The sequence below is a fragment of the Phyllostomus discolor genome, chromosome 10 (genome assembly GCF_004126475.2).
Source record: "Phyllostomus discolor isolate MPI-MPIP mPhyDis1 chromosome 10, mPhyDis1.pri.v3, whole genome shotgun sequence".
NCBI classification, from domain to species: domain Eukaryota; kingdom Metazoa; phylum Chordata; class Mammalia; order Chiroptera; family Phyllostomidae; genus Phyllostomus; species Phyllostomus discolor.
In genome coordinates, this window is record NC_040912.2 from 53,650,820 (window position 1) to 53,667,312 (window position 16,493).

The 16,493-nt window shown below is 35.6% G+C and overlaps 1 protein-coding gene across 1 annotated transcript in view; it reads left to right on the forward strand.

Moving 5' to 3' along the window:
* SUGCT (succinyl-CoA:glutarate-CoA transferase) overlaps positions 1–16,493 on the forward strand; it is a 996,774-nt gene that overhangs the window by 127,220 nt on the left and 853,061 nt on the right. Inside the window, 1 exon segment of the mRNA XM_028526030.2 lies at positions 695–786. Within this exon segment, the coding sequence (XP_028381831.2) occupies positions 695–786 (92 nt within the window).

The following is a 16,493-nucleotide window of genomic DNA, read 5'->3' on the forward strand; positions in this document are numbered from 1 at the left end:
CCAGGCGAAACTATTTGTGTTCTTGATTTTTGCTGATGGCAAAAAAAATGATACCTTTAGTGTATCTTTGTAATCTAAAAAGCACTGTTAAAGGATGTAATCATTTTATTCATGTTCAAATTTTTAATCATTGTTTATGTATTTTTTGTATAGTTGAGATAATATGCAAACAGAACCTAGGGAGACACTGTTTCATTTTTCTTTGTACATTGTTTTGTATAGAAAAGGCAGAGCAAATACGTATTGGAGAATGAAAGGTAAGTGAGTGAACTAGGCTGAGGCATAAAGGAGTAAATGGCCAAGACTGTGGCAAATTGGAGAATTTATGCCTTGTGTAAAGGGAAGAGCTGTTTGTTAACTCTAATTGTTGCCATGTGAGAATGTGGGCCTAATTTTTAACTTATTTTCTGATTTTTCAAGAAAAGTAAGAAATTGGTGTTTTTATGCTCTCTTCAGATTTTTAAATGTTATAAACTAAATAAAAACATTTCAAAACACTCCTCAGTTCAGATAAAACATTCCATGCAGGTATCTGTCCCATAAGTCACCAGTTAGCAACATTCTGGAGTATAATACCATAATTGTAAAGGTAACAATATCCTGCAAGATTTCTGAATATAAATGGTTTTAAACACACTCTTGTACTACTACTCTTCTTGCAGGGTGCTGAATGTGTCTCTTCTCATTTTTTTAGGGTATGGTCAGACAGGTCCACTGTCTCACAGAGCTGGTTATGATGCTGTGGCCTCTGCTGTTTCTGGTATGATGCACATCACAGGGCCTGAGGTAGGCATCCTTCTTCAGACTTCTCATAATTTTTTCCACCAGGTATTCCAAAGGGGCTTTCATCTTTATTAACTACGCTTATTAACTAGGCCTAAGGTTGAGTTAGTTTTAGAAAGAATCCAGGGAAAGTGAATGACTTATTAAAAATGTCAGTGTGGCCTAAATGTCAGTATGGCCTCATAGAAAATAACACACTTTTTAACAAGAAGCAATAGAGTGGTAAACACATTTTCTATATGTCTTATGTTATTCAAGCTTAACATAAACACTGTCACATGATTTAGGAATTTTGTTTCTGTGAAGTAGAATGGCTGGCTAGACTAGCCCACAGATGTCCATTTCTACCAGAGTGCCTTTATTTGGCATGTGTACATACTGAAGGGTTTCTTTTTCTCTCTGGAATAATATAGGTGATTATGTATTTTAAAAATTTTTACAAATGTCTTATGTATAGTGGTGTCTGATTGTTTTATGCATTAGGTTCTGCCAGTGAAAGAATTATTTGATTTTATAATAATCCCTCTCCATTGAAGATAGATTGGGAAGTTCCTGAAAAGTATATAGGTGGCCAGAATGTACTGGGTTAGACTAGACTGTTAGAAAATGCACACTTGGGGAAAACAATAAGAAAGTAATTACATAAAGTAAAAAAAAATGTGTGTGAAAGTGCAGTAAATAAAAACACTAAAAGATATCCATTTCTAAAACAAATGTGATTGGTAGTTTTAAAAAACTCTTTGCAGTAGGTGTTTCTTCCCTCAATCACTTTCTTCAGTTAATTCTTCAGGAAATATTGCTGCAGTGTTAGGATAAATAGGCAGAGTGACTTCAAGTTTTCTATCAGTCTGTATGTCCTTCTGTTAATTTTAAAGTAGGCATGGTGATTTTAGTGACTTGAAATATAAGTTCTTTTGTTCTCTCTGTCTTTATTTTCACAAGTCTTAGAAAAAAATGTGTGTCGCCTTTCCTGAAAATATTCAATGGTACTGTTTTTCTTTCTGTCCATTGAGAGAATGGAGTATGGATATATTTCCCACTTCTTAATTCATTGACTGAATGAATGGTTATTGCACATATTCTTTCTGTGTGCTGGGAAATGTTCCAGGAATTGGGGATTAAGCAGACAATGGTGCAGGCATGGTCCGTAAGTGGGAAAACAAGCATTAATAGAAAATAAACATTAAGTTCAAATAAAAAGAGCTTTGAGAAAGAGTACAGGGTACTATAATATATACATATAACTGTGTTTACTAGCTACCTAAAATAGTCTCTCATCTTTTAAAAAACACAGTTGGTAGTATACTTTCTCAATTTTTTTTTTTATTTTTTTTATTTCAATCATTGTTCAAGTACAGTTTTCTCCCCCCTACTCCCGTTCCAGCCCCTCCACCCAACCCTCCCCCCTTCCCCCCATTACCCCCCACCCTTAGTTTTTGTCCATGTGTCCTCCAAATTTGTTCCTGTAATCCCTACCCATTCCCCCCTGAAATTCCCTCTTCTCTCCCCTCTGGCCACTGTCAGACTATCCCCTATTTCAGTGTCTTTGGTTATATTTTGCTAGTTTTTTGTTTTGTTTTGTTTTGTTGTTTAGATTCCTGTTAAAGGTGATATCATGTGGTATTTGTCTTTCACTGCCTGGCTTGTTTCACTTAGCATAATGCTTTCCAGCTCCATCCATGCTGTTGCAAAGGGTATGAGCTCCTTCTTTCTTTCTGCTGTATAGAATTCCATTGTGTAAATGTACCATAGTTTTCTGATCCATTCATTTACTGATGGGCATCTAGGTTGCTTCCAGCACCTAGCTATTGTAAATTGTGCTGCTATGAACATCGGGGTGCAAAGGTTCTTTTGTATTGGTGTTTTAGTGTTCTTAGGATAGAGTCCCAGCAATGGAATAGCTGGGTCAAAAGGCAGATCCATTTTTAGTTTTCTGAGGAAGTTCCAAACTGCTTTCCATAATGGTTGTACCAGTCTGCAGTCCCACCAACAGTGCACTAGGGACCCTGTTTCTCCACAACCTCTCCAACACTTGTTGTTTGTTGCTTTGTTTATGATGACCATTCTGACTGGTGTGAAGTGGTATCTCATTGTGGTTTTAATCTGCATCTCTCTGATGGCTAGCGATATTGAACATCGCTTCATGTGTCTTTGGATTTTCTGTATGTCCTCCTTGGAGAATTGTCTGTTCAAGTCCTTTGCCCATTTTTTAATTGGGTTACTTGTCTTCTTAGAGTGGAGTCGCGTAAGTTCTTTATATATTTTGGAGATTAAACCCTTGTCTGAGGTATCATTAGCAAATATGTTTTCCCATACAGTTGGTTCTCTTTTTATTTTGATACTGTTTTCCTTAGCTGTGCAAAAACTTTTAATTTTGATGAGGTCCCATTTGTTTATTCTTTCCTTTATGTCCCTTGCTCTAGGAGACAAGTCAGCAAAAAAGTTTCTGTGTGAAATATCTGAGATTTTCCTACCTACATTCTCTTCTAGGACTTTAATGGTGTCACGCTTTATATTTAAGTCTTTTATCCACCTTGAATCTATTTTTGTATAAGGTGTAAGTTGGTACTCGAGTTTCATTTTTTTGCACGTAGCTGTCCAGTTCTCCCAACACCATTTGTTGAAGAGGCTATTTTTATTCCATTTTATGTTGCTGCTTCCTTTGTCGAATATTAATTGACCGTAGAGGCTTGGGTTTATTTCTGGGCTCTCTGTTCTGTTCCATTGGTCCATGTGCCTGTTTTTATGCCAGTACCAGGCTGTTTTGATTACAGTGGCCTTGTAGTATAGTTTAGTGTCAGGTATTGTGATTCCTCCTACTTTACTCTTCTTTCTCAAAATTGCAGCAGCTATTCGGGGTCGTTTATGGTTCCATATAAATTGTTGAAGTGTTTGTTCTATGTCTGTGAAATATGCCATTGGTACCTTAATCAGTATTGCATTGAATGTGTAGATTGCTTTTGGTAGTATGGACATTTTAATGATATTAATTCTTCCAATCCATGAACACGGTATATGTTTCTATTTGTTTGTGTCCTCCTTGATTTCTCTCCTCAGTGTTATGTAGTTTTCTGAATACAGGTCTTTTACCTCTTTGGTTAGGTTTATTCCTAGGTATTTTATTTTCCTTTTTGCTATTTCAAATGGGATTTTTTTCTTGATTTCTGCTTCTGCTGTTTCATTGTTGGTGTACAGAAATGCCTTTGATTTCTGGATATTGACTTTGTATCCCCCTGTTTTACCAAATTCATTTATTAGGTCAAGCAGTTTTTTGGTGGAGTCTATAGGATTTTCTATGTACACTATCATGTCATCTACAAACAGTGACAGTTTTGTTTCCTCCTTTCCAATTTGGATTCCTTTTATTTCGTTTTCTTGTCTGATTGCTGTGGCTAGAACCTCCAGTACTATATTGAATAGAAGTGGTGAAAGTGGACATCCTTGTCTTGTTCCTGTTCTTAGTGGAAAAGATTTTAATTTTTGCCCATTGAGTATACTGTTGGCTCTAGGTTTCTCATATATGGCCTTTATTATGTTGAGGAATGCTCCCTCTATTCCCACTTTACTGAGTGTTTTTATCATAAATGGGTGCTGTACCTTATCAAATGCTTTTTCTGCATCTATCGATATGATCATGTGGTTTTTGTCTTTGCTTTTGTTTATGTGATGTATTACATTTACTGATTTGCGTATATTGTACCATCCTTGCATACCTGGGATGAATCCAACTTGGTCATGGTGTATGATCTTCTTAATGTACTGTTGGATGCGGTTTGCCAGTATCTTGTTGAGGATTTTAGCGTCAATGTTCATCAGTGATATTGGCCTGTAGTTTTCTTTCTTTGTTGTGTCTTTATCTGGTTTTGGGATTAAGATGATGTTGGCCTCATAAAAAGAGTTTGGGAGTCTTCCATCTTTTTGGATTTTTTGAAATAGTCTGTGAAGGATAGGTGTTAGTTCTTCCTTAAATGCTTTGTAGACTTCTACTGTGAAACCATCTGGTCCAGGGCTTTTGTGTGTTGGGAGTTTTTGGATTACTGCTTCAATTTCTTTTGCTGTTATTGGTTTGTTGATGCTTTCTGCTTCCATTTTGTTGAGTTTTGGAAGGTTATATTTTTCTAGAAATTTGTCCATTTCATCTAGGTTTTCAAATTTCTTGGCATACAGCTCTTTGTAGTAATTTGTTACAATCCTTTGTATTTCTGTGGTATCTGTTGTAATCTCTCCTCTTTCATTTCTGATTGTGTTTATTTGGGTCTTCTCTCTTTTTTTCTTGATGAGTCTGCTTAAAGGCTTGTCAATTTTGTTTATCTTTTCAAAGAACCAACTCTTGGATTCATTGATCTTTAGAATTGTGCTTTTAGTCTCTATGTCATTTAATTCTGCTCTGATCTTGGTTATTTCCTTCCTTCTGCTTGCTCTGGGGTGTCTTTGTTGTTGTTCCTCGAGTTCTTGTAGACGTAGGGTTAGGTTGTTTGTTTGAAATGTTTCTAACTTTTTTAGGTGGGCCTGTATCGCTATGATCTTCCCTCTCAGGACTGCCTTGGCTGTGTCCCATAAGTTTTGGGTTGTTGTGAGTTCGTTTACATTTGTTTCCAAAAACCATTTGATTTCTTCCCTAATATCATTCTTGACCCATTCATTGTTTAATAGCATGCTGTTTAATCTCCATGAATTTGAGTGTTTTGGGTTTTTTTCCTTGTGGTTGGTTTCTAGTTTCAGTCCCTTGTGATCCGAGAAATTGCTTGGTATGATTTCAATTTTTTTGAAATTGTTGAGGCTTGTTTTGTGTCCTATCATGTGGTCAATCTTTGAAAATGTTCCATGTACATTTGAAAAAAATGTGTATTTAGCTTCTTTGGGATGGAGGGTTCTGTAAATATAAGTAAAGCCCAGCTCGTCTAGGGTATTGTTCAATGCCGCAATATCTTTGTTGATGTTTTGTTTGGAAGATCTGTCCATTTTTGATAGAGGGGTGTTAAAATCCCCCACAATAATTGTGTTGCTGTCCATATCTTTCTTGAAGTCCTCTAAGATTTTCTTTATGTATTTAGGTGCTCCTATGTTGGGTGCATATATATTTACTATGTTTATGTCTTCTTGGTGAATTCTTCCCTTGAGTATTATGAAATGACCTTCTGGGTCTCTCTTTGTGGATCTTCTTTGGAAGTCTATTTTGTCAGATATGAGTATTGCTACCCCGGCTTTTTTCTCCTGTCCATTTGCTTGGAAAATTTGTTTCCAGCCCTTCACTTTCAACCTGTGCAGATCTTTTATCCTGAGGTGGGTCTCTTGTAGACAGCATATGTGTGGGTCATGTTTTCTTATCCAATCAGCTATTCTATGTCTTTTGATTGGAGTGTTTAGTCCATTTACATTTAAGGTTATTATTGATAGGTACTTATTCATTGCCTTTTATGTACGTGTGATCCTCTCTCACTCTCTCTTTTCCTTCCTTTCCTTAAAGCAGTCCCTTCAGCATCTCTTGCAGAGCTGGTTTAGTGGAGGTGTATTCTTTTAGACTTGTTTTGTCTGAGAAGCTTCTTATTTGGCCTTCTATCTTAATTGAGAGCCTTGCTGGGTAAAGTAGTCGTGGTTGCAGGCCTCTGGTGCTCATTACTTGGATTATTTCTTGCCATTCTCTTCTGGCTTGGAGTGTTTCCATTGAGAAGTCAGCTGTTAGCCTTATTGGGGCCCCCTTGTATGTTACTTCCTTCTTCTCCCTTGCTGCCTTTAAGATTCTCTCTTTGTCTTGAAATTTTGCCATTTTAATTATGATGTGTCTTGAGGTGGGCCTCCTTGGGTTCCTCTTGATTGGGACTCTCTGTGTTTCCTGTATTTGTGTGACTTTTTGTCTCATCAAATTAGGGAAGTTTTCCATCATCACTTGTTCAACTAGGTTTTCTATCCCTTGTTCTTCTCCTTCTGGTATCCCTATTATACGGATATTATTACGTTTCATATTGTCTTGCATTTCTCTTAATCCCTCTTCATTCTTTCTGAGCCTCTTTTCCCTTTCTTGCTCTTTCTGGGTGTTTTCTTCTATTTTGTCCTCTAGCCGCTGATCCGATCTTCTGCTTCATCGATCCTGCTTTTCATTCCTTCTACTGTGTTCTTCATTTCAGAGATTGTATTCTTCATTTCCTCTTGGCCCTTGTTGAGAGTTTCTATTTCCTTTTTTATGCTGATGTAGTTTTCATTGAGTTCATTGTAGCTTCCCTGTAGTTTCTCGTAGCTCATTGTGAGCTCATTGAGCTTCCTGACAATCACTGCTTTGAATTCAATATCTGATAGTTGAATTGCCTCTGTTTCATTTAGCATTCTTTTTGAGGCTTCCTCCTTTCCTTTCATTTGGGGAGTATTTCTTTGTCTTCCCATTGTTTGTGAGACTCTTCTTGTTCACCTCAGCTTCTTATATTGATCTGTTCTGGCTCCCTCGGTTTATGATGTGAACTTCTTTAGTAGAGTAGCAGTGAGTTTCAGTGGTACTGTTTCCTTGACCCCCCAAGCTCGCTGGTCTTGGGCTGTTGTTTAAGTTGGCTTTGTGTTTGCCTTTGGGTTCTGATTGGTGTTGAGTCTTTCTTTGGTGGTTCCTTCCCGCCAGCTGGTTAAATGTGGGTCACTCTGTCCACCACCTTCTATATTTTGTTGTGCTGGTGAGGGCAGGTTGTGTTGAGGCTGGTTCTTCTGTGTGTACAAGGTTTAAAGAAATCTTGTTCAGTTGTTTGTATTGGGTACTGTCTCTACTGTTTAGTTGTATTTCCAGATAAGCCCTGGATTGAGGTTTGTGTGGTTACTACTCCCTCCTTCCCCTTCTTCTGCTGTTATCTGTTAGTGGTTCCTTAGTTGTTGGGTTTCCTCTTCCAGTGGGTATCCTGGTGTTCACCTCCTCCACCTTGATGCAGCGATCTGTTCTTTGTTCTTTCGGTTCTGGCACAATCCTTGGTCCTCCGTTCTCAAAAATGCTGAAATATGTTGGTTGCTTGCCTTTCCACTCCAAAGATCGGTCAGGACTCTCTCCCCTGAGCAGAGGAAAGCCAAATCTGCTCCTTCCTACTCCGACGCCATCTTAGATCTCTCTTTCTCAATTTTTTAAATCCCATAAAAGTGAGGTATAATTTACATGCAGTAAAATGAAAAATCTTACGAGTATGGTTCAATGATGTTTTACAAACCTGTACACCTGGTTAAACATCACCAGTTGAAGACATAACATATTTCTATTACCCCCAAAGGTTCCTTTATACCCCTTCCCCAGCAATATTATCTTCTGTTAGATATAATTACTGCTTTGTAGTATTTTGACTTCTACTACTATAGACTAGTTTTTCCTATTGTTGAACTTCTATAAATAGGATTTTATAATATGTACTTTTTTAAAAAAGGTTTTATTTATTTTTAGAGAGGAGAAGGGAGGGGGAGAGAGAGCAACAGAGACATTGATGTGAGAGAGAAACATCGATTGGCTGCCTCTTGTATGCTCCTTAACTGGGGACTGAACCCACAACCTATGCATGTGTCTTGACCAGGAATAGAACTGGTGACCCTTTACTTTTCAAAATGGCACCCAACCAACTGAGCCACACCAGTTGGGGTATAGTATATACATGTTTATGTGTGACTTCTTTTACTCTGTGCAATGTTTTTGAGACTCATTCAATTAATTGTGCATGTCTGTGGCATGTTTAATTGCTCTATATTGTTCCATTGTATGAATATATCACAATTTATTTATTATTCTGTTAATCAACATTTGAGCTATTTCCAGTTTTTGTCTTTATGAACAACATGCCTATGAACATTTTCTTGAATGGCTTTTGTTGGACATAGACATTCATTTCTCTTGAGTGGAGCAGATGAGTCACAGTTTAGATGCCTATTTAGCTTTAGCACACTTCCAATTTTCCAAAAGGGTACCAGTTTATACTCTACCAGCAATCTATGGATGTTTTACTTATCTTCACTGATTCTTGACAATGCTGGTCTTTTTAATTTTAGTCATTTTGGTTTGTTTATAGTAGTATTTCATTGTGATTTGAACTTGCATAACCTTGGTGAGTAATAATGTGCATGTTTTCACTTACTAAGTGGCCATTGTGAATATCTTTTGGAATTATATGTTTGACTCTTTTTAATTTTTAAATATAATTTGAATGTTAGTCTTTTCCTCATTGATTTCTTTCTATCAGACATATATGTCAGATATATGCAATGCTAATATTTTCTCCCAATCTATGGCTTGCATTTTTACTATGAATGCTGTTTTCTGTTTATTTTTCTAAAAATTTTTTCAATTCAGTTGACATTATTATTTTATATTGGTTTCAAGTGTATGGAATAGTGGTTAGACATTTATATATGTGTAATTTATGAAGTGATCCCCCAGTAAGTTTAGTACCCACCTGGCATCATACCTAGTTATTACAACATTATTGACTATATTCCCTATGCTATACTTTACATCCTTGTCACTATTTTGGAACTACCAATTCTACTTCTTAATACTGTCAACTTTTTTTACCCAGTCCCCCAACTCCCTCCCATCTGTCAACCATCAGTTTTGTTCTTTGTATCTTTGAATCTGTTTCTTTTTTGTTTGTTCATTTATTTTGTTTTGTTTTTTTTTGTTTAGAGTTCACATATAAGTGAAATAATATGATATTTGTCTTTCTCTGACTGGCTTATTTCACTTAGCCTAATACCCTCTAAGTGCACCTATGCTATCACAAATGGTAAGATTTCATTCTTTTTAATAGCCAAGTAATATTCCACTGAATATATGTACCACAACTTTTTTTATTCACTCATGATGGGCACTTGGATTGCTTTCATATCTTGGCTATTGTAAATAATGTTGCAGTGGTGCATAACATAGTGTTGCATATGTTCTTTCGAATTTGTGTTCTGGTTTCTTCAGATATATAACCAGAAATGAATCATTGTGTCATTAGGCAGTTCCAGTTTTAATTTTTTGAGGACCCTTCATACTGTTTTCCATAGTGGATACATGAGTCTGATTTTCCACCTACAGTGCACAAGGGTTCTCTTCTCTCCATATCTGCACCAGCACTTGCTATTTGTGGATTTATTGATGGTAGCCATTCTGACAGGTGTAAGGTGATATCTCATAGTGGTTTTAATTTGCATTTCTCTGATGGCTAGTGACATTGAACATCTTTTCATATGTCTATTGGCCATCTGTATGTTCTCTTTTAAGAAGTGTTTATTCAGATCCTCTGCTCATTTTTTAATTGGGTTTTTTTTTGATATTGAATTGTCTGAATTCTTTATAAATTGATAGGAACCTCTCACCAGATGTATCATGGACAAATATGTTCTCCTAGGGAATGAGGATTCTTAATGGTTAGTAGTCCTTGGTATAGAGGCTATTATTGTTATAATTTTTCTAAACTGTCCAGTTAACACCATCAGAATTGGAAGAAATTATTTTTATTTAGCATTTTACTTAACTAAGTTATTTTTTTTTAAGATTTTATTTATTTTTTAGAGAGGGAAGGGAGGGAGAAAGAGAGAGAGAGAGAAACATCAATGTGTGGTTGCTGGGGGTCATGGCCTGCAACCCAGGCATGTACCCGACTGGGAATCGAACCTTCAACACTTTGGTTCGTGGCTCGCGCTCAATCCACTGAGCTACGCCAGCCAGGCCTAAGTTATTTTTTATATTGATTCTTTGAATACTATCAATATCATTTTGAGCTGAGTCCACTTTTGTTCCACATTAGTGAGCAAGAATATGATTATAGTTCATATATAGTTGGAACTGTATATTGAGATGGTTTATAAATACCAAAAATGCCAGAGAAATGTCAACAAATTGGAAACAATCCAAAGAAATTTTTTTAAAAAATTCTTTTTTTAAACTGAAACCAGGAGGAAAGACTGAAGTAAGTATGATTTACTGAAATGTTGTAGTACAAAAAAGGGACATGTAAATATACATCAGTACAAATATAGAACTGGAGTATAGCTTGGGATCATTTTTTTAAAATATCCAGATTACGCATGGACAATATTTATTTTCTTCAAATTCCTCTCATTTGGAGGATGCGTATTGGTTATTATACCTTCTGCAAACTCTAGGGCAGACCTGTGACAGTGTCACAGGCCTATCACTCTCCATTCCCACATCTAACCTATGGTTTTACAATCTTATGCCAACTCTTAGTCCACTTCTGAAATCTGCACATAAAAGCCCTGTTTCTTACTCAAAGCTTCAATCATCCTGGGCTTGTTTCTCCTTTGCTGTATTGTCTGGGAAGTTGAACCCTCAGTGTTTTCTTAAGTCCAGTTCCTGTCATTATCTTAAGCAGTTTAGCATCTTCATTGATGACTTATTTAATCCCTTCATTGAATGGTCTTGGGAATCACAAAACCAGAGTCTGAGCTTCATTTTGTCATTCAGTATAACATTAGATAATTTGTTTGACTTCAATTTTCCCCTTCGTAAAATAGGAAAAATATTTTTTAAAAGGTAGTTGTAAAGTTGTAAACTGATGGTAGAAGCATCACCTGAATTATATGAAAAACTATGCCATGGTCATTTAAAAAATTTATTTATTGATTTATTTATTGATTTATTGATTTGGGAGGGATGGGGGAAGGGAGGGAGAAAGAGAGAGAGAGGGAGAGAGAGAGAGAGAGACATTGATTTGTTGTTCTACTTATTCTTGTATTTATTGTTTGCTTCTTGTATGTACCTTTGGCACATAAAGATCAAATGTGCAACCTTGGTGCATCTGGGTGATACTCCAACCAACTGATCTACCTGGCTAGGGCTTCATGCTGTAGTCTTATTTAAATGCCTATTTATAGGTGATAAAGTGAATGCACTTAGGAGTACAGTCTACAGCTCTGAGTTCAATGTTTTGGCCATTAAAGTGGAATTTCCTTTTTGTAAGGGAAATACTACTCAGTGAAAATTAATTCTGTGAACATTTTTAGAAAAATAATTTTAGCTTTAGTTAATAATTTGATTACAGTGTGTTTAGAATAGAAGGTTCATATGCTGTATAATTCAAGAGTCTGTGCCTATGAAATGTGAAGGCAGTAACTGTGGTGACTGTTCTTGTGCACAAATATCCTTGTTTGATCTGAATATACCATTTTTTTGTTCTCCATTATGTCTTTTGTACTTTTGAAGATATTTTTCCTGCTAATTATATCTGTAAGTCATGCTTACCATGGTTCATATATTCAAAATATTACCTTGTTATGTTCATTGTTTTCCAAATTAACTTTATTTTTAATCCCTATTCTACCCAATCAGTAATCAAGGTCTAAGAATTCAAATTTCTAAGTTATCTCTTGAATGCATCCATCCCCTCTTCTCTGTTCTTGATTGAGGTTCTCATCTTGTTTCTTTAACCTGAACTATTGCCAAATCATTTTATGGGCCTCCCAGCACCACACCAAGAATCTTATAAAAAGTCACACTTTTGCAGCCTTTTGTGTTTATAAAGTGCTTTGACATACCTTTTCTACCTTTTGTTACTTAATTCTCATACCTACCAGTGAGACAGATTTTATCTTTACCCACATATGAGAATTGAGAAAAAAACTACGAAAGGCCAAGACCTTTCCAAAAGTAATGCACTTGGCAAATTTTGGAAGAATTCATACTTCAGAAAATAGATCATTAAAAGCATTTATGCCCTGGCTGGCATAGCTCAGTGGATTGAGCGCAGGCTGGGAACCAAAGTGTCCCAGGTTCGATTCCCAGCCAGGGTACATGCCTGGGTTGCAGGCCATAACCCCCAGCAACCGCACATTGACATTTCTCTCTCTCTCTCTCTACCTCCCTTCCCTCTCTAAAAATAAATAAATAAAATCTTAAAAAATGTGGTACTGTAGTAAAAAAAAAAAAAAAAAAAAGCATTTATGTGCCTTTGGATAAAAATAAATTTTTCTGTAGATTACATTAATATAATGAATGACTCAGTATGAAATAAATGTATGACTTATAGACACAGATACATTTAAGGATAATTTTTTATTTTGGAAATGAAGCCAACTACTGAAAAAGAAAGTTTTAACATTTTTGTCATTTTATAAGTAATTAGGTTGAGTATCATAACTAAAGAGAAAAATTGTTGGTGACTTTTCAATTTCATGCTTCTTAATTGAATTATCTGCCAGAATTTGTCAGTTTATTACATACCTTTTAAACCAAAACAAAGTTTTAAGTAATAACTCAGAAAAACATGATTTTTCCTTCTTTTTATCTTCCTTTCTTCCTTTTTTACTATCTGTTCATTGGGCAGGCTCTGAAAGTAGTGGGAACAGACATGGACAAATAAATGAAAACGCAAAATAATCTTAAATTGTCTAAGTAATAAGCCTTTAAGAGTCTTAATTTTATAACTTAGGCTATTGTGATGTAAAGGAAACACCTTTACAGTTTTTTTTCCTTTTTCTGCTCTTATTATCTAGCTTGCAATATTTTTATTTTGTTTTTTTATCCTCACTCTCGTATATACTCATTGATTTTAGAGAAGGGAGAAGGCAGGGGGAGAGAGAACATTGATTTGTTGCTTCTTGTATGTGGTCCAACCAGGGACCCAACCTACAACCTAGGTATGTGCCCTGACGGAGAATAAAACCTGTGACCTTTTGGTGTTCAGGATGATACTCCAACCAACTGAGCCACACTGGCCAGAGCATCTAGTTTGCATTATTTTTATAAATAAAAATCACTACAACGTTTCTGTCATTTCAAAATTGGCATATTTTATTTTTAAAATAAATAATTCAGGTTTCACTTTTCCACATTTTTATTTTTAAAACCGTTTCATACTTACAGAAAAGTTGTTAAAATAGCGCAGAAGGTTCCAATACTCTTAATTCATACCCTTCATCACTACCGTATTCTCTATACCCTTCACTATTTTGTAATGTTAACACTATAAAACCATAGTACAGTTAGTAATCAAAACTAAGATATTAACATTGGTTTGTACAATACTATTAACTAAGCTCCACATTTTATTCAGATTTTAGTGATATTCCAAGTAATGTTCAGGTGTTAATTTTTAAAAATATTTTGTTTATTTTCTTTTACAGATAGGGGAAGGGAGAGAGAAAGAGAGAGAGAGAGGAACATCAATGTGTGAGAGAAACATCCATTAGTTGCCTCTCACACATGCCCCAGCCAGGGACTGGCCTGTAGCTCAGGCATGAACCCTAACTGGGAATCAAATTGAGAATCAATCGGTGGCCTTTTGCTCAGCAACTGAGCCAGCCATGCTGGTCTGGGCAGGTTTTATGTTTAATGAGTTTTTGAATACATGGCTGAATGAGGGAGTGAGGTAGTGTAAGAAAACAACATTGATGAGAGAGGAGAAATACATGAATGAATATGAAAAGTGAGTAATTGGGAAGACTCTTAATATTATTATTTTATGCTTTGTCCTTCCACTATAACTGTATACCTTAAGTTTTCAGTAAAATTTTTCTTTTCTCTTTTAAAAATTTTATTTTTTTGAGAGAGAAAAACACAGATTTGTTCTACTTTTTTATGCATTCATTGGTTGCTTCTTCTATGTGCCCTGACTGGAGATTGAACCTTCAACCTTGGTGTCAGTCAACACTCTAACCAACTGAGCTGCCTGGCCAGGGAAAATTTTCCTTTTCTTATGCCTTTGTTGATGAAAAGTATACCTGTTTTAGTTTTACAGGTCAAGACAATCATTACAAATTGTTCTTACAAAAGAGTTTCATTAATTTATTATTTTTTAAAAAATTTATTTTTGGAGAGACGGGAAGGGAGAGAGAAAGAGAAGGAGAGAAACATCAGTCAATATGTGAGAGTTACATCATTCGAATTTCACTTGCAACCCAGGTATGTGCCAGGACCAGGAACTAAACTGGTGACCTTTTGGTTTGCGGGCTGGCACTCAATCCACTGAGCCACACCAGCCAGGGCTCATGAATTTATTAAAAGCGGCAAATACATTTAAAGTGGTTTCCAAGTGACCATGACAAAAAATTTAAAAAATCATTCTAGTATTAATATCTAGAATTAAAATTTAGTAAAATAAAAATATTTTTTAATATCTGAAAGTCTCCTTATCAATTTAAATCCACTTCAGCCAATAAATTAGAAAGGGATTCTAGGGCATACTGCTTAACAAGTTTAGTTAATTATCCATTTTTTCTGAAATGTAATTTTACTCACTTAGTGATGAATTCCTATAGCTATTGACATAAAGAGACAGTGCCACTCTCCCAGATTTGAGGTGAAGGGACACATTGTTTTTTTGTTGTCATTGAAGAAGGGCTCCATTACAGATCCAGGTGTGGATGGGGAGTTGAATGCATTATACCTTCTCTGATTCTGTCTGATTGTATCTGGGAATAATTAATCACTTCACAGCTACAATAGGGTTTTCTGTGGAGATTGCTGGATGGTAATTTATTTTCACTCTCCTTTTCCTTTGGCATGCTGACAGTTCTTCTATGACAGGAATATGATTATAAGTGATTTTCAAAGTATAAGCATAGTTACCTCTGAACTATACTAGAGAAGGAATAATACATCTTCTGTAGTCATTGTTACTAAACATCCTTGAATGAAATATAACTTCTAGAATTTTACTAAATACATGGTTTTAGCAAGCCTTGAAAAAAAACTTTTTAGCTTTATTTTTATGCATTTATATTTTTGTTTTATTTAATTATCAGCATTGTAATGGTATTAAAAATAAGCATTTTATGAAGATATAATTTATATACCATAATTTGTGCATTTAAAGTGTACAATTCAGTATTTTTTAGTATATTTACAGAGTTGTGCAACCATCACCAGTATCAATTTTGGAACATTTTCATCATCCCCCAAAAAGAACACCGTACTATTAGCAGCATTTCCTATTTCTACTTCCAAGCCCCTGGTTCCACTTTCTGTCTCTATGTATTACCTTTTCTGGACATTTCATGAAAATAGTATCATATAATATGTGGCTTTTGTTGACAGCCTTCTCTCATATCTTAATGTTTTGAAAGTTTTTCCATGTTATAGTATGTATTAGTACTTCATTTCTTTTTACTGCCTAGAATATCCCATCTGGGATATGTCCATTATGAATATGGCTATTTCACAATTTACCCATTTTCCAGTTGATGGACAGTTGGGTTAGTTTCACTCTAGGCTCTCATAAATAATGCTGCTATGAAAATTTGTGTATGGTATTCATCTTTTTGATTGACTTATTTCACTTAGCATAATATCCTCATTTGGAGCATAAGTTCAATTGATAAGATTTTACCTTTTTATGGCCAAGTAATATTTCATTGTATATATGTACCACAACTTGTTTATCCACTCATCTGTTGATGGGCATTTGGGTTGCTTTCATATCTTGCCTATTGTAAATAATGCTGCAATGAACATAGGAGTTCACACGAGGTATGACCAGAAGGTACCCAGCCATGTAGTATTAAATAGAGACAGTTAATGGAAATAGAAAATTCAAGAAACATTGCACATAGGGAAATGGCACCTCAGTCCCCTTCAAAGTAGGCATCTTGCGTTCTCACAAAGTTCTCCCAGTCACTGTAGCTGCCCCATCTATTTTCTTGAATCTCATCAATGGTCTGAAATGTTTTCCGTTTGAAAGGTGATTTTATTTTTGGGAAAAGACAGAAGTCACAGGGTACCAAATCTTGGCAGTAGCGGGGCTGAGTCACCTGGT